The sequence below is a fragment of the Entelurus aequoreus genome, linkage group LG24, assembly GCF_033978785.1.
Source record: "Entelurus aequoreus isolate RoL-2023_Sb linkage group LG24, RoL_Eaeq_v1.1, whole genome shotgun sequence".
In the NCBI taxonomy this organism is placed as follows: domain Eukaryota; kingdom Metazoa; phylum Chordata; class Actinopteri; order Syngnathiformes; family Syngnathidae; genus Entelurus; species Entelurus aequoreus.
This window is the reverse complement of record NC_084754.1, coordinates 8,066,198-8,085,913: the sequence shown is the minus strand read 5'-3', so window position 1 is coordinate 8,085,913 and position 19,716 is coordinate 8,066,198. Positions and strand designations below refer to the sequence as shown.

Genomic DNA, 19,716 nt, shown 5'->3' with positions numbered 1-19,716 from the left:
AAACATCAAACAAAACATGCCCTCATACTCATACCCTCATAACAGGCCAGGAAAATAATGGCACTCTCCAGACCTCCCTGACAGATCTCCACACTCAGCCAGTTACCAAGAAAACCAGCTCCATCATTCAGGACCCCATGCACACCCACTGCACTCATCCTTCCTGCTGCTACCATCAGACCATCACTTTAAAGTCCCACTTACCAGGAAAAACATATATAAAACACTTTCATTCCCACTGCCATCATCACTTTAAACACAAATAAATGAAAACTGTTGCATCATCCTTTAGATCTTACATGTTGTGTCTATATTTTATTTTGTATCTCTTATTGTTTTGTCCTGTAAATTTGTTAGAGCCTGTCGAAGATGAATTTTATGTTTCGCAAAAAGTTTATCCATCTATTAAATCACATAATCCAATCTTTGTTTTAAGGATCAAACCCCCAGTGTCATGATGTGGACTATGGTGGGTTTGTTTTTCCGAGATGCAATAAAAGTTGGAGCGGACATGGCGTGAAGTTGAAGACATATTTAATTTTAACACTCAAAAGGAACAATAAACAAAAGGCGCTCACAACGGAGGTAGAAAACTTGGCTATGAAAAACAAAACTACCACTTTGGCGTAAACTATGGACAGAAAACAAAACTTGCTAACTATGGCCTTAATAAACAATAACTTACTTGCGGAGGAAAGGAGCAGCATGAACGATGGACATGAAACAGAGTGTCAGGAGTGTGATGTCGCCAGGCTGACTGCCTGGCAACTACAGGGTTAAATAGTGAAGACATGATTAAAAACAGGTGCGTGAGTCGTGAGGACAGGTGAAAACTAATGGGTTGCTATGGTGACAAACAAGAGTGCACAATGAGTCCAAACGTGGAACAGGTGAAACTAATGGGTAACCATGGAAACAAGACAAGGGAATGAAAAGCAGGAACTAAAAAGAGTCCAAAACCAAGTAGAACATAACTTAAACAAAATATGATCACACAGATATGACACCCAGTTTGTGTTGTTTAAAACTCATATAGGATTGGGACAATTTAATCCAAAATATATATATATTATTCTGATTTCAGGTGAATCTCAGGGACAGAATGTAATTTAAATCAACCTCTAACTGGTCAAATAAATAACATTCACTGATCATTAGTCAACTGATTTTTTTTTTTTTTAATCATTCAATGGTAGACTACCAAACACTAAAGACCAGAAAGGCAGAACAATTGAAATTTGCTAAAAAGATGTCAAAATCAAACAAAGTATTAAATGTTTACTCTAATTTGGAATTTAATAGTTACAGACACATCTAAAAATCATTAAACATTGTTATTCACAATGGCATCCCTGTGTTGTTGGTTTTTAATGTTTGAATTGTGTGTTTTATTTGAGAGCATTTGGAATATTAGCTTTTTCAGGGGACATACAGTACAGGCCAAACGTTTGGACACCAGTGTGTGTGTGTATGTATAAATATATATATATATATATATATATATATATATATATATATATATATATATATATATATATATATATATATATATATATATATATATATATATATATATATATATATATATATATATAACTTCAAGCACACCTGTGAAGTGAAAACCCTTTCAGGTGACTACCTCTTGAAGCTCTTTGAGACAATGCCAAGAGTGTGCAAAGCAGTAATCAGAGCAAAGGGTGGCTATTTTGAAGAAACTAGAATAAAATACATGTTTTCAGTTATTTCACCTTTTTTTGTTAAGTACATAACTCCACGTGTGTTCATTCATAGTTTTGGTTCCTTTAGTGACAATGTACAATGTAAATAGTCATGAAAATAAAGATGTTTGCGCATGTTTTAGAGACACGTAACAATTTGCAGTGAATGTCTGTCTCGAGTGGCGTTGACAACAGCTGCCGCAGTTTCCGCCTTGGTTTACAGAGCAAGATGTAAAATAAAAACAAATGAATATGATTCTTTACTGTAATGTCACACTTAAATAAATCACTGTTCATGATAATGAGCAAGTCGGTGGATCCGGTTTGTCTGTGATTGTCAAAACCCTTCATTCTTTTGATCAAATTTGATACTCTACCAATTAACAATGCGGAACAAAACTTAAAACTTGTGAAGAAAACTAGGAATCAACAGTTCATTTGTAGCTCTAGTTAAAATTGGCATTTTTCAAAACTCACTTCTTATCCCTCTCGCGACCTTATTTCTCTGTCCTACGGCGTCAATCGCAATTAATTGTGCAAATGACGCGATGACATTGTTGTATACTTGATGGTCGTGCCACTCTCCCAGGACAGAGTGACTGTGTGGTGGGTGATGAGCCAAGACGACGCCAACGAGGAATCGTCGAACAAAAAGCTGTATTTGTTTCAGCGAGACTCAGACTGGAGCTGCAGCTCCTAGGGAAAGAGTATGAGCCTGATCCCTCTTCTGCTTTGTTCTTGGACAACTGTCCTTAAACACTGTTTACACAAAGACAGTTACTCTTTATTGTTCTGACCTTGGGGCCTGTCAGTCAACCTATTTACTGTGATCGGTTTGAGTCGGGTGACCTCAGACCCTTATCCTCTACTCCTACTTGTGAGGGCTTCCTACTAGATGTTGCTAATGTCTTTACACTTCCTCCTAAAATCTAACTGCTGCTATCCTTTAAGAGTCCAATTTCCTGGGGGCAAAAGCCACCACCCTCTGGAGCGCTTGTGATGGGCATGTGCACTTTTGACCTTAGTAGAATAATCCTCTAAAGGATTCTGTGACCAAATACAAACACATGCTAGCTCACAATCATATAAGAAAACGGTACATGGTATAATTCACCTCAACAGCCAATAGCTCATCTTATGCAACAGTGGCTCTTCTACCTGTTGTTCTTTACATATATCAGGAGCCCACATTGTGATATGTTGTCCTAATTGGAGGATTGGTAATCCGGATTTGGTCATCTTGAAAACTGTATCTGGATCAAGTTATTCCAATCCAATATTGCTTTGAAAAAACAACATAAAAGACTGATGTGCTAATCCTGGGTAAAAGAAAAAAAATTGGTATTTCCAAATCCGGAAAATTCTGAGCAAGATTAAAGGCCTACTGAAATGATTTTTTTTTATTTAAACGGGGAGAGCAGATCCATTCTATATGTCATACTTGATCATTTCGCGATATTGCCATATTTTTGCTGAAAGGATTTAGTATAGAACAACGACGATAAAGTTCGCTACTTTTGGTCGCTGATAAATAAAAGCCTTGCCTGTACCGGAAGTAGCGTGACGTCACAGGAGGAAGGATTCCTCACAATTCCCCGTTGTTTACAATGGAGCGAGAGAGATTCGGACCGAGAAAGCAACGATTACCCCATTAATTTGAGCGAGGATGAAATATTTGTGGATGAGGTACGTTAGAGTGAAGAACTAAAGAGGCAGTGCAGGGTGTATCTTTTTTCGCTCTGACCGTAACTTAGGTACAAGGTCTCATTGGATTCCACACACTCTCCTTTTTCTATTGTGGATCACGGATTTGTATTTTAAACCACCTCGGATACTATATCCTCTTGAAAATGAGAGTCGAGAACGCAAAATGGACATTCACAGTGACTTTTATCTCCACGACAATACATCAGCGAAGCTCTTTAGCTACTGAGCTAACGTGATAGCATCTGGCTCAAATGCAGATAGAAACAAAATAAATAAATCCCTGACTGGAAGGATAGACAGAAGATCAACAATACTATTAAACCATGGACATGTAAATACACGGTTAATAATTCTCAGCCTGGCAAAGCTTAACAATGCTGTTGCTAACGACGCTGAAGCTAACTTAGCAACCGGACCTCACAGAGCTATGATAAAAACATTAGCGCTCCACCTACGCCAGCCAGCCCTCATCTGCTCATCAACACCCGTGCTCACCTGCGTTCCAGCGATCGACGGCGCGACGAAGGACTTCACCCGATCACAGATGCGGTTGGCGGCTAGCATCGGCTAGGCGTCTGCTATCCAAGTAAGTACTCCTTGTTGTGTTGCTACAGCCAGCCGCTAATACACCGATCCCACCTACAACTTTCTTCTATGCAATCTCCATTGTTCATTAAACAAATTGCAAAAGATTCACCAACACAGATGTCCAGAATACTGTGGAATTGTTCGATGAAAACAGAGCAGTTTGTATGGTGACACATTGGGTACGAATACTTCCGTTGCCGTCGTGACGTCACGCGCAAACGTCATCATACATAGACGTTTCCAACCGGAAGTTTAGCGGGAAATTTAAAATTGCACTTTATAAGTTAACCCGGCCGTATTGGCATGTGTTGCAATGTTAAGATTTCATCATTGATATATAAACTATCAGACTGCGTTGTCGGTGGAAGTGGGTTTCAGTAGGCCTTTAAATGTTTTGAACGACTGGCCCTTCAAGATTTGAACAACTGGACCCTGAGAAAAAGAAAGAGCTTGCTGGTTGTGTTCATTTCACACTGACCTTGTAGGAGTGGCAGGCCTTTCTGGAAAGTTCTCCTATATGCCACCTGGTATTGTTTGACCTGGAAGCCGGGCACACAGCCCTCGTGGTGTCCTTCCTGTCGGCAACCTACATCGGCGGTCTGCAAGACAAAGGATGCCAAAAGTTATGAAAAACACACATTTTCGAGCTAAAAGTCCGATTGAAGGTTAGCAAGAGACTGAGTCAATTTGCAGACTGATCAATCGGAAATAATATAAACACTCAACAGACCATAACTATTTCCATATATCTTTGAAATATTTTTGTTCAGTTCGAGTGAGGACATGGCCTCCCAGTCTCAGAGGAATTACTATCAAAGAGGTTGTGTTCATGCTAATAGGCTGGGCCTCACTGTGTACTTTTGTAAGTGGATTGCAGGGATGTCAGTGCACTCTCCCGAGGGTTGTCTCGCTGTTGGCAGCACTTCCTGCTGCTGCAGCAAGAGAACTTAAGCTTTATGCAAGACAGCGAGAGATATCTGAATTAATTATATGGAGGCTTCTGATAAGCACGTCCCACATAGTGAGCGGTACTCATGTTATGAGAGGAAGTATGTGAAAAGATGAATGACCTTGAGCTATTTATACTGTATATTGACCACGGTCTACTTTTGGCGTCTTTGTGCAACTCAAAGCCGACATTACAGTGTTCAACACTTGAATAATGAACTTAACTTAACTGCACTGCACCACTTTTAACACCCTTCATTGGGGTACCAACATCAATACTAGGCTCTCTAAAGAGAGGAGCTAGATACATTTAAGTTGGTTGTTTGCTCACCAGATACTGCACTCTCTCTGCGCTTTATACGATGGATTTTTAAAGGTTCACCAGCTTCACATGGCGACAATAAGTTTAGCCTCGTCACATCATACCAGTGAAATTGGCAACTGGGTCAAGGTGGTCCAATGAAATTGTTCACATTTCATCAAACACACTCACACAATCATTCAGTCAGCCATTTAACACATTATGCACCACTAACCTCAGACTTGGGCAAATATTTTGCTTCGGGGGGCCAAATTTAGAGAAAAAAAATGTGTCTGGGGGCCTGTATATCTATTTTTAGGAACTCTAATAGAAAACCTCACAATAATGTCTGAATGTTAAAAAATATTATGACAGACCGCCTTAAAAAACGGAACAGATTTTTTTTTTTTTTTTAACCACCCAGAATGTACATGAAAAAAAGAATGTGGGATTTACAATATTAACTATGAAGGATAAAACACTGAATATTGACAACATATGCACGTCACACCCCTTCTCCATCGACATATTTCACAATCAAGCAAAACGCAACAAAAATGCAACAAACAGCTAAATATGAACGCGAAGGGTAATAAAAACCCCACCTACAATCAGATATATCTGATATATCGTATATCTATTTTTAAGAACTCTAATAGAAAACCTCACAATAATGTCTGAATGTTAAAAATATTATGACAGACCGCCTTAAAAAACGGAACAGAATTTTTTTTTTTTTTTAACCACCCAGAATGTACATGAAAAAAAGAATGTGGGATTTACAATATTAACTATGAAGGATAAAACACTGAATATTGACAACATATGCACGTCACACCCCTTCTCCATCGACATATTTTACAATCAAGCAAAACGCAACAAAAATGCAACAAACAGCGAAATATGAACGCGAAGGGTATTAAAAACCCCACCTACAATCAGATATAGCTGATATATCGTATATCTATTTTTAAGAACTCTAATAGAAAACCTCACAATAATGTCTGAATGTTAAAAATATTATGACAGACCGCCTTAAAAAACGGAACAGAATTTTTTTTTTTTTTAACCACCCAGAATGTACAGGAAAAAAAGAATGTGGGATTTACAATATTAACTATGAAGGATAAAACACTGAATATTGACAACATATGCACGTCACACCCCTTCTCCATCGACATATTTTACAATCAAGCAAAACGCAACAAAAATGCAACAAACAGCGAAATATGAACGCGAAGGGTAATAAAAACCCCACCTACAATCAGATATAGCTGATATATCGTTTATCTATTTTTAAGAACTCTAATAGAAAACCTCACAATAATGTCTGAATGTTAAAAATATTATGACAGACCGCCTTAAAAAACGGAACAGAATTTTTTTTTTTTTTTAACCACCCAGAATGTACAGGAAAAAAAGAATGTGGGATTTACAATATTAACTATGAAGGATAAAACACTGAATATTGACAACATATGCACGTCACACCCCTTCTCCATCGACATATTTTACAATCAAGCAAAACGCAACAAAAATGCAACAAACAGCGAAATATGAACGCGAAGGGTAATAAAAACCCCACCTACAATCAGATATAGCTGATATATCGTATATCTATTTTTAAGAACTCTAATATAAAACCTCACAATAATATCTGAATGTTAAAAATATTATGACAGACCGCCTTAAAAAACGGAACAGAATTTTTTTTTTTTTTTAACCACCCAGAATGTACATGAAAAAGAGAATGTGGGATTTACAATATTAACTATGAAGGATAAAACACTGAATATTGACAACATATGCACGTCACACCCCTTCTCCATCGACATATTTTACAATCAAGCAAAACGCAACAAAAATGCAACAAACAGCGAAATATGAACGCGAAGGGTAATAAAAACCCCACCTACAATCAGATATAGCTGATATATCGTATATCTATTTTTAAGAACTCTAATAGAAAACCTCACAATAATGTCTCAATGTTAAAAATATTATGACAGACCGCCTTAAAAAACGGAACGGAATTTTTTTTTTTTTTTAGACACCCAGAATGTACATGAAAAAAAGAATGTGGGATTTACAATATAAACTATAACGGATAAAACACTGAATATTGACAACATATGCACGTCACACCCCTTCTCCATCGACATATTTTACAATCAAGCAAAACGCAACAAAAATGCAACAAACAGCGAAATATGAACGCGAAGGGTAATGAAAACCCCACCTACAATCAGATATAGCTGATATATCGTATATCTATTTTTAAGAACTCTAATAGAAAACCTCACAATAATGTCTGAATGTTAAAAATATTATGACAGACCGCCTTAAAAAACGGAACGGAATTTTTATTTTTTTTTAACCACCCAGAATGTACATGAAAAAAAGAATGTGGTATTTACAACATAAACTATGATGGATAAAACACTGAATATTGACAACATATGCACGTCACACCCCTTCTCCATCGACATATTTTACAATCAAGCAAAACGCAACAAAAATGCAACAAACAGCGAAATATGAACGCGAAGGGTAATAAAAAACCCACCTACAATCAGATATAGCTGATAAATTGTATATCTATTTTTAAGAACTCTAATAGAAAACCTCACAATAATGTCTGAATGTTAAAAATATTATGACAGACCACCTTAAAAAACGGAACGGAATTTTTTTTTTTTTTTAGACACCCAGAATGTACATGAAAAAAAGAATGTGGGATTTAGAATATAAACTATAAAGGATAAAACACTGAATATTGACAACATATGCACGTCACACCCCTTCTCCATCGACATATTTTACAATCAAGCAAAACGCAACAAAAATGCAACAAACAGCGAAATATGAACGCGAAGGGTAATAAAAACCCCACCTACAATCAGATATAGCTGATATATCGAATATCTATTTTTAAGAACTCTAATAGAAAACCTCACAATAATGTCTGAGTGTTAAAAATATTATGACAGACCGCCTTAAAAAACGGAACAGATTTTATTTATTTTTTTTAACCACCCAGAATGTACATGAAAAAAAGAATGTGGGATTTACAATATTAACTATGAAGGATAAAACACTGAATATTGACAACATATGCACGTCACACCCCTTCTCCATCGACATATTTTACAATCAAGCAAAACACAACAAAAATGCAACAAACAGCAAAATATGAATGCGATGGGTAATAAAAACCCCACCTACAATCAGATATAGCTGATATATCGTATATCTATTTTTAAGAACTCTAATAGAAAACCTCACAATAATGTCTGAATGTTAAAATATTATGACAGACCGCCTTAAAAAACAGAACGGATTTTTTTTTTTTTTTAGACACCCAGAATGTACATGAAAAAAAGAATGTGGGATTTCCAATACAAACTATAAAGGATAAAACACTGAATATTGACAACATATGCACGTCACACCCCTTCTCCATCGACATATTTTACAATCAAGCAAAACGCAACAAAAATGCAACAAACAGCGAAATATGAACACGAAGGGTAATAAAAACCCCACCTACAATCAGATATATCTGATACATCACTAAGCTTTAGAACTTTGTTGTAAAAATCTCCTTCCACGTCTGTCCCTGACACCCACATTTCAGGCTGGCCGCTCTGGAAACACTCTGTGGAAACGCTCCCCACCCACACTGCTTGGTGCCTGGTCTGAGCTGCATGGACTTATAGCAACTAATTATATTACCATAGCAACTAATTAGATTACCATAGTAACTAGTATATCATGCAAAAACGCAGATTCCAACCATTGAAATACTTTGTATAGTTCAAGATTTACGGTCATTTGAAAACATCACTGCACATCATAATGGCAGCTACACTTTCCATCTTAAAGATCTAAAAAAAATATTTGGGAATATCTGGCGGGCCAGATTGAAAAGATTAACGGGCCGCATGCGGACTTAATTTGCCCAGGTCTGCTCCACTACATACAGTATGTCGTGGTCCAGGCACTGTCTTCCGGTGCATTCGTGAATGAACACACCAGCCTGTGTAAATATTTTACAGACTGGTGTGGCCAATAAGTGTACAAAATGTGTCCAAAATGTAGTTTATGAGTAGGTGCACTAAGAAAGTACAGTAATTGCTTGTGTGGAGGTGCTTCACAAGCCCACCTACACCTCAGTGGAAACTCAAGTCAAATCAGGTACTGACACTGGCGCTAAATCAAGGATAACAAAAGACAGCAGCGAGGCCAAGTCTATAATATCGAAGTCTTGAGTCAATATGCCTTATAAATCACCTCAGGCATCTTGGTTAATAAACATTTGTTTTAGTAATTCCTGCTATTAGACAAAATTGCACTATCTGACTTGTCCAGGGTGTACCCCGCCCCGCAACCCTGAGGGACAAGCGGTAAAAAAGGCTTGAATGGAAATGTATGTCCTTTATCCAATATGCAAGCATGTCGAATCACATGAGGTGTGCCATCTTAGGCGCCTCACGATTCGATTATTAAACGATTATAACAATTCATACAACTGATGCATTTATTCCCCATACAGAATTTATTTTGAAAAAAGTATGTTTGTCAGCATCCAGGGGTGTCAAACTCATTTTAGCTCAGGGGCCGCATGGAGCGACGGACTATTAAAATCCTGGCATTAAAACTAAAAAATAAAGGCAACTTCAGATAGTTTTTTTTGTCTTACTTTGGCCAAAAATAGAACAAACACATTCTGAAAATATTACAATAAAAATATCGGAAAAAATACAGGCACCGGTAAAGTTTAGATCCATGAAGGAAAGAAGAAAGTGAATGATACTGATACTGATACATTTACATATGCATAAAAAATAGTTACATTTTGTATAATTTTTTTTTATGAATTAACGTTTACGACAACCTTTTTCCAAAACACAATATAGTATGTGAGATATAACAGGATAATGCATACATTTATCATTTGTTTTCAAAACGGTTACAAAAAAGTGGGACCCCATTTTTATGACTTGATGGGGTCCCTGGGACCCCGTTTTGAAAATTCCTTGCGCCAACACTGATGGAGTATTGGTGCGTGCAAAACAGCAGCAGGCGGCTGTGGCCTGCGGGCCGGTTCTAATAATAATCATATATCTGTCACAGAGCGGGCTTGAACCCGCATTTCTCCGGCAGCTGGGTCTGCCAGCACCACCGTTGGCAGCGTGCCGAGACACGCCCCTGCTCGCGCTGGCCACGTCACGCCCACATGCCGGCAAGGCTGTGGGCGATCAGCAATCTGCACACCTGGGACTGATGAGGGCGAGCCGTATAAAGACCAGTTGACCCAAGGATCCTGACCGGGACTTAATCCTATGTTACGTTTGCTTCCCGCGTCTTCCATCATCGAGCCTTGACTTTGGACTGCCTCCCTCGATCCTCGACTACCGCTTGTCTAACGGACCTTCTTCTGCTTTGTCCCTCCTCTCGCCCAACACATCACGGAAATACACAACAATTAATTGCACACGTAGTCACACACACATACACCCCTTTTGGATTAGTCACACTCCATTCTCTTGTTTAGTTTATATTCTTAGTATTGTTTGTTATTATATATATTTAGTAATATATATAATAAATACATAGAGTAACATCGCCCCCTTGTGTCTGTGCCGTCAACTCCTTCCAGCACACATAACAATATCATCCCGGGGGCCATAGAAAATTAATTTGCGGGACGCATCTGGCGGGCCTTGACTTTGACACTTGTGCATTAGATAAACAAATAGAACGCTCCAACACAATTCCCACAACATATGTTTGCTCTTAATACATAATGTGAAATATATAAAATCACCTTAGAAATGAATGCTTTGTTTCGCATTATTATGCAAAACCAACTTTTCTTACCTTTTGGTACCTGCTGATGTGTATTTGGGATCTGCATAAGTACTGAAAATTTGAGCGCGTCCGCCATTTTAGTCTGTGTCGATAAGCTTCGTCTTTTTCTCTACCTTCTTATGTGGCATTCATCTTCCGCTGTTGCCATTTCTAATATAAAGGGGCGTAAAGTTCTTACATATATCTGCCAGTAGACTAGCTATCAAAGCGCTAAAAACTGTAGTGAGTTTACATTATTCACCCAAGGAAATTTAGTTATTAGAGAGTTCCGGTCAAACGGTTTTTCACGGGACACATTTCCGGTCTTGTTGTTGCACTAGTGAGCCACGGATGAGGAGATGCTGCTCCTTTGTTGATTTAAGTAAAGTCTGAATGTCATTAAAGCAGTTAGCTCCATCTTTTGACACTTCTTCCACCCCCGTCCTTGCACGCTACACCGCTACAACAAAGAGGACGGAGAAAAAACGCTGCCGAAGGTGAGCCACGTAAATAAGACCGCCCACAAAACGGTGCATCCTGAAGAAACGCTCAGAAAGCGACTTGAAAATGGTCTCTAAAACATCTATCATTTTGACCAAAGAACCACCATTACATGTTATGCAGACCACAAGATAGTGTTTTAAATTCTGAAAAAAAATAATCATATGACCCCTTTAATGCGCCTTATAATCCGGTGCGCCTTATATATGAAAATAAACCTGAATAGACCCGCTCATCAGCAGTGCCGTATGGTCCGAAAAATACGGTACTTTGGCACAAAAACATGTGTTTCAACTGTACTAAATGCACCATATTTAGGAGGGCTTTCAGACCCTCCATTGATGTTTGCCTATTGCCAACAACCCCCTCCTTCTCAGCATGAAAGATGCATGATGCATCATGCAAGTTACAATAATTTCACGCAGGCTGTCTAGAAGTGTGTCTACAGGGTGAACAAGCTCCGGCAGATGTTCACCAATGGAGGCCATTACATGTTGTGTCCCGGCAATGTAATCACTGCACCCAGGCAACCTGCTGTTTTCCTTCAAGTGTCACAATCGTAATTCATTTTTTGTGACAAGCCTTTCTGAGAAGGTGGAATAAGATAGCTGGGCATCGCAAAGGGATATTTTTTACAAAGAGATATTACCATCAGACCACAGAACTTTCCTTCAGAAGGTCTTTTCTGTGATGTGATGTCAGATGAAAAAAAATGTAGCTGTTTGGCCACAATACCCAGCAATATGTTTGGAGGAGAAAAGGTGAGGCTTTTAATCCAAGTAACACCATTCCTACCGTCAAGCATGGTGGTGGTAGTATTATGCTCTGGGCCTGTTTTGCTGCCAATGGAACTGGTGCTTTACAGAGAGTAAATGGGACAATGAAAAAGGAGGATAACATCCAAATTCTTCAGGACAACCTAAAATCATCAGCCCGGAGGTTGGGTCTTGGGCGCAGTTGGGTGTTCCAACAGGACGATGACCCCAAACACACGTCAAAAGTGGTAAAGGAATGGCTAAATCAGGCTACAATTAAGGTTTTAGAAATGGCCTTCCCAAAGTCCTGACTTAAATGTGTGGACAATGCTGAAGAAACAAGTCCATGTCAGAAAGCCAACAAATTTAGCTGAACTGCACCAATTTTGTCAAGATGAGTGGTCAAAAATTCAAGCAGAAGCTTGTGGATGGCTACCAAAAGCGCCTTCTTGCAGTGAAACTTGCCAAGGGACATGTAAGCAAATATTAACATTGCTGTATGTATACTTTTGACCCAGCAGATTTGGTCACATTTTCAGTAGACCCATAATAAATTCATAAAAGAACCAAACTTCATGAATGTTTTTTGTGACCAACAAGTATGTGCTCCAATCACTATCACAAAAAAATAAGAGCTGTATAAATTATTGGAAACTCAAGACAGCCATGATATTATGTTCTTTACAAGTGTATGTAAAGATTTGATTGCGACTGTATATGTGGAATATTATAATCCAGACTCAGTTACTCAGAATGGGTGAGTCAAAAATGCTAATGGAGTTGTTGTTTGCAAAAAAAAAAAAAAGGCATTTTTTGTTCCGGAACTTGAAGGTTGTAGAATCCAAAAGTAGCAGGATGCATTGCTCGTTTATCTGCATCACTCTAAAGTCACCTTTTCCACAATCATAAAATATTCTACGGACATGATTTTTTTGTGGTGGATACTTGTCAGGGTTGTCTTTCAGGATGTGTTTATGTCGCCAAATCATCAGTGGAGAGAGATTAGTGCGCTCAAATCACGTCAGGGGTAAATAAATCATGAGTTTGTGTGAACAAGACTCAATTCTGGGTTCAAGACTTCATGGAGCATGGAATTTAACGTTGCCATGACTGCTGATGTTTTATTTATAGTCATGTTGAACAAATTCTATAATTTTAATGATTAATATATACCGTATTTTTCGGACTATAAGGCGCACTTAAAATTATTTCATTTTCTCAAAAATCGACAGCGCACTGTCACGCCAAATTTCTTCCCCCTACAAACCCCCCCTCCCCCCATTTACTTCCGGGGTCTTTTCCTCTTACGTCATTTCCTCTTATGATAGCACTTCGGCTTTGACTGCCCGTCGCTGGAAGGATACTTGTTTTTTTTTTTATTTTAATTTTTATTTTTATAATATAGCGTTAACAAAACGTCTGTATTAATCGTACAAGTATTAATCGGACAAATTAACTTGAGGATAATCCTGACTGCACATTTGACTCGTGGACATACGCGGAAATGAATAACAGTTTACAATAAGTTAATTCATTATCAATCAACATTATCAAACTCTATTAAAACTAAATGTATTCGTTAAATTCAGTTTTTTTTAGTTCTCTGTGTAAGTGAACAAAATTAAAATGACATTTATGTGAACTTAAATTTGTTTAGTTTCATTCGTTGTTTTTACGTCAGCACGCATGTTTCCCATCAATCGTGTTACTTTGGGAATGCATATGTGAACAAATACTCATTGCACATTTGACTACCGTACAGGACGGAGAATTAAACGATTTTTGATTCGTTTTCCACGGGTCAACACTACTTCAGGGTTAATTTCGATCGCTGTCAAAGACGTAAGAGGAAATGACGTAAGAGGAAATGACCCCGGAAGTAAATGGGGGGGGGGGGGGGGTTGTAGGGGGAAGAAATTTGGCGTGACAGCACCTTATAACCCGATGTGCCTAGTGTACGGCATAATTCTGGTTGTGCTTACCGACCTCGAAGCAATTTTATTTGGTACATGGTGTAATTATAAGTGTGACCAGTAGATGGCAGTCATACATAAGAGAGGCATGTAAACTGCAAGATGACGCCAGTAAACAACACCAAAACTATAAATGTTCCATTGAGAATATAGAACATTACACATGGCACTCAAAAATCTGTCAAAATGTTTTTCCTACGACTTTGGTAAACTATGAAGCCGCACCGCTTGATGGATTGTCGGTGCATTAAACACACAAGTATTACTGTGGTGTATGTATAAGAACCGCAAAATGGCACCCATTAGCAAACATTATCTGGCGTTTTGTTTCACAATATCGCTTCCGGATGCGCTGTTTTGTGGGCGGTCTTATTTACGTGGCTCACTAGGGATGGGCGATACCACACTTTTAGGATTCGATACGATACCAAAACTTTTTCTTGCATTTTCATCGATACCGATACCGATACCATTAATTTCAATTTTTGTCAGTCAAAAATATTATTACTATTATTATTTAAGACAAATCACAAGACAAATACAGACCATTTATACCACATTTATTATGGTCAATATATAATAAAAGTAACATTAAAATAAATAACATTAAATATGAAAAGTAAATTAAATATGATATATAATAATAATTATATATTATATATAATAATAATTACATATTAGGGCTTTCCAATTAACTGTCAAATCCGAATCGCAAGAAGTTGCAGTTATTTTTTAAAGTTTGTGATATAATTAGCAATTAATGAAATATGAAATAGGCTAATGTTTTCGAAATGTAAGAAATCATGTTACAGATTAAAACCAAAATCACATTCAATCACATATTTCAAGATTTTCTTGGAAAAAAATAAAACTGTAATGCAAAGATGAAGAATCTCCAAATTGTATCTCTTTCTTATCTTCTTTTAAATACTCAAGCAATTTTCAACTAACAGTAAATTCCCCTGTGTGGAAATTATTTGAATTTAGGATAATCATTTAAACAAAAATATTCAGTAAACATTACTAAAAAAATAAAATAAACAATGCCTGTTTTAAGTCAGGCTGCATCGCTGTCGGCTGGCTGTGTGTGTGTTGCACGTTGACGACGCTCATTCGCTGTCTCCTGTCACGTGACTGGGCCAGCACTATACTCTGCCAGGTACAGGGGTGTCCCAGCACATAGTAAGTTAAGTAAGTCATCAAAAACATCTGAAAGTGATGCTTGCACCCCCCACACGCCGTTTTTTGGTTTATATCGATACTTTTTTCAGAAAAGTGATGCCAAATGAGTAGCGTGTGAGTATCGATATATCGATACCACAGGATCGATACGCACATCCCTATGGCTCACCTTCTGCAGCGTCTTCTCCCCGCCATCTTTGTTGTAGCGGTGTAGCGTGCAAGGACGGGAGTGGAAGAAGTGTCAAAAGATGGAGCTAACTGTTTTAATGACATTCAAACTTTACTTAAATGAACAACGGAGCAGCATCTCCTCATCCGGACACAACAACAAATGTGTCCCGTGAAAAAGTGTCCGACCAGAACTCTCTAATAACTAAAGTTCCTTGGGTGAATTATGTCAACTCACTACACCGGTATGTTTTAGCGCTTTTATGGCGAGTTTACTGACAGATATAAGTAAGAACTTTACACTACTTTATATTAGAAATGGCAACAGCGGAGGATGAATGTCCCATGACAAGAAGATAGAGAAAAATAAGAAACTTATCGACTACGCTGTCGCCACGGACTACAAAGGCGGACGCACGCAATTTTTCAGGATTTATGCAGATCCCAAATACAAATCAGCAGATACCAGAAGACAGGAAAAGTTGCTTTTGCATAGTGTTGCGAAACAATACACCAGATAATGTCTTACCTTATACACACACAATAATAATACAATCCATCAAGCGGTGCGGCTAATTAGCTTACCAAAGCTGTACTAAAACATTTTGAAAATTTTTTGAGTGCAGTGTGTAATGTTCTATATTCTCAATGGAACATATAAAATGTCGGTGTTGTTTACTTGAGTCATATTGCCATCATATTGCAGTCTACATGTATCTCTTATGTTTGACTGCCATCTACTGGTCAAACTGATCATTACACCATGTACCAAATAAAATTGCTTCGAGGTCTGTAAGCAAAACCAGAATTCCGTACATTAGGTGCACTGTCGAGTTTTGAGGGGGGGGGAAATGATTTTAAGTGCGCCTTATAGTCCGGAAAATACGTTAATTTGTATTCTTTTTTCTAATCAAATGCAAAAGCTGCATATTTAATGTCACATTCTTAGCCAGCTCAAAAGAATGGTGTAATTAAATTAGGCGGTTTAAGAGGCAGGCTTGAGGCAAAGGTTGAAACTGTCATCTGGCCCACAAAACCACAATCCGTTGTATGCAGCCAGACACACCATTCTTTATCTCCTCAAAGAGCTCCAAATGAGAAGACAATCAATTTTACCGCATTTCAGGTTCAGTATCTTTTACTATCTAGTTTTACTAAAATGTTTTGTAAGTGACAATATTCGAGTGCAATGCACCACTAAGAGTACTTGCTTGTGCACCATGGGATGGCAACCATAAGGCTTCAGCACGCAACAAGACAAATATTTGTCCGACAGGCATAATTATCACGTAACAAGACAGCAATTGAACCTGGTTAAATAAATATACAAGCTTTAAAACCCAGTGGAGCGCATTGCAAACAGATTGGATTTAAATGTGATCCAGTTAAAACTTTGTTTTGTTTTTTGCTTTTTTACCGCACACATTCAATCAAAAAACATTGTGTATCCTATCGCCACGTTAATTAATCAATGATGATTAGTGTTAGCAATTTTGCTATTGACTGCATTAGTCATAATACACTATATTGCCAAAAGTATTTGGCCACCCATCCAAATTATGAGAATCAGGTGTCCTAATCACTTGGCCCGGCCACAGGTGTATAAAATCAAGCACTCAGGCATGGAGACTTTTCACTTTTTCCACAAACATTTGTGAAAGAATGGGCCGCTCTCAGTGATTTCCAGCGTGGAACTGTCATAGGATGCCACCTGTGCAACAAATCCCAGGGTTTCCCACACATTCATTTATTTGTGGCGGCCCGCCACGAAAGAATTACGTCCGCCACAAATTTATTTATTTATTTATTTTATTTTATTTTATTTTTTTTGTCCTCTCCAGCTTCTCAGGCAAATCATATAGTTGATGTAGATGCCCATATCGGCTGTTCAGATTTACTTTACAAAAGAGAAGTGTAGGATACTTCTCTTGTTGCCTTATTTGTATTTGACTTTATTAAATGTATTTATATTAGAAACACAACATGTGTATATAACAAAGGGTGCAAAGTCTGCAGGCAGTAGGAAACACATGGTTAAGTGTAGGGAGTAAAACTGATGGCAGTCTAAAGTTCAAGATTTTTGGAGCTCTTTGTTCAGTGGATCAGATGTTTGATGAAGCTCTGTGTCTATCTACCACCACTACTGTTTTCTGTTTATTTGTTACTGACTGTGGCAGGACACCTCTGCCTCTGTTTCACTTTATGTTGCTGGTAAATAATATGCTTGTAGTAGTAGGCTAAAGTTAAATTATTTAGTATGCACTAATTTAAGGGGCAGAGCTTTGAGACATTTTAGCTTTTATATTTTATAAGATATATTTTTTGTAAGAACCACAATAAATAAATATACTTCAGTGAGGCTTAAGTATTGTTCAAATCTGTATATAAATATGTACATAAAGTGTTGTAATTATATTGTAAAATGGATGGATGGATGGACATTTAAAACAAAAATTTTATTATTAATTAGTAAGTATACATTTTTTTTAGCCTTTTTAGAGAAAATCAAATCATTGTAGTAAATTATGCAAATTACTCGATGATGTCACTGTGACCACGCCCATAGCCACGCCCCCACCGCCACAGGTATCTTGGTAGTTTATGGGAAACACTGTTTATTATAAGAAAAGTGAAGAGTTTGGGAACAGGCGCAAGTCAGCCACTAAGTGGTAGAAACTGACAGAGAGGGGTCGGCGGATGCTGAAGCGCATAGTGCAAAGACTTTCTGCACAGTCAGTTGCTACAGAGCTCCAAACTTCGTGTGACCTTCTAATTAGCCCACGTACAGTACGCAGAGAGCTTCCTGGAATGGGTTTTCATGGCAGAGCAGCTGCATCTAAACCATACATCACCAAGTCCAATGCAAAGCGTGGGATGCAGTGGTGTAAAGCACGTCGCCACTGGACTCTAGAGCAGTGGAGACACCTGGAGTGATTACCACGCTTTTCCATCTGGCGATCCGATGGACCAGTCTGGGTTTGGAGGTTGCCAGGAAAATGCTACATTTCGGACTGCATTGTGCCGAGTGTGAAATTTCGTGGAGGAGGAATTATGGTGTGGGGTTGGTTTTTCAGGAGTTGGGCTTGGCCCCTTAGTTCCAGTGAAAGGAACTTTAAATACTCCAGGATACCAAAACATTTTGGACAATTCCAAGTTCATATGTGAGTAAAGGCAGGTGGCCAAATACTTTTGGCAATATAGTGTATGTTGGTATATTTATATACATTAATTTATTATGTACCCCATTAACTACATTACCTATTGGTTTATATTCCATCCATCCATTTTCATCGCAGGGCCAACACAGATAGACAGACAACATTCACACTCACATTCACACACTAGGGCCAATTTAGTGTTGCCAATCAACCTATCCCCAGGTGCATGTCTTTGGAGGTGGGAGGAAGCCAGAGCCATGGGGAGAACATGCAAACTCCACACAGAAAGATCCAGAGCCCGGGATTGAACTCAGGACTACTCAGGACCTTCGTATTGTGAGGCACATGCACTAACCCCTGTCCCACCGTGCTGCCCTTGGTTTATATTGTTGTTTAAATTGTTTTTGGTCATGCATTTTTCTTTCCATTTTAGGTCATACGAGTGACTTCCCATGACATCTGCTTGTTCTCAGTGAAGATGTCACATTAAACATACAGAGAATACTTTTTTTTAAATGCCAAGAGTCCATAGAAGAAAGTAACCAAACCAGACTTAATATTGATGTGTTTGCATGGGGGGAAAAAAATATACTTCTTTCTACTGACAACTGTGAAGCTCTCTAAGTGCAACCACGGAATAGTCAATGCTCAAAGATCCATAACATCTACTTTACCTTAGGCACTAGAAGCCTCGCTTTCCAATCAGCGTTGAAAAAGTAAATGAAAAAAAAATCACGGCCACAATGAACTTAATCAAACCGATATTATTATGAATTATTTATCCATATAAAAAGACTCGTTGGATGAACTAATGCCAATAGTTTCACATCGCCTGAGAGTTTAACATCGAATTCAGCTCACGTG

At 38.1% G+C, this 19,716-nt stretch overlaps 1 protein-coding gene across 1 annotated transcript in view; it reads right to left on the bottom strand.

Annotated features, from left to right (window-relative positions):
• Nucleotides 1-19,716, bottom strand: part of cdh13 (cadherin 13, H-cadherin (heart)) — a 909,098-nt gene that overhangs the window by 676,840 nt on the left and 212,542 nt on the right. Inside the window, exon 2 of the mRNA XM_062035861.1 lies at nucleotides 4,492-4,612. Coding sequence (XP_061891845.1) covers nucleotides 4,492-4,612 — 121 coding nt within the window. The remainder of the gene's footprint in view (nucleotides 1-4,491; nucleotides 4,613-19,716) is intronic.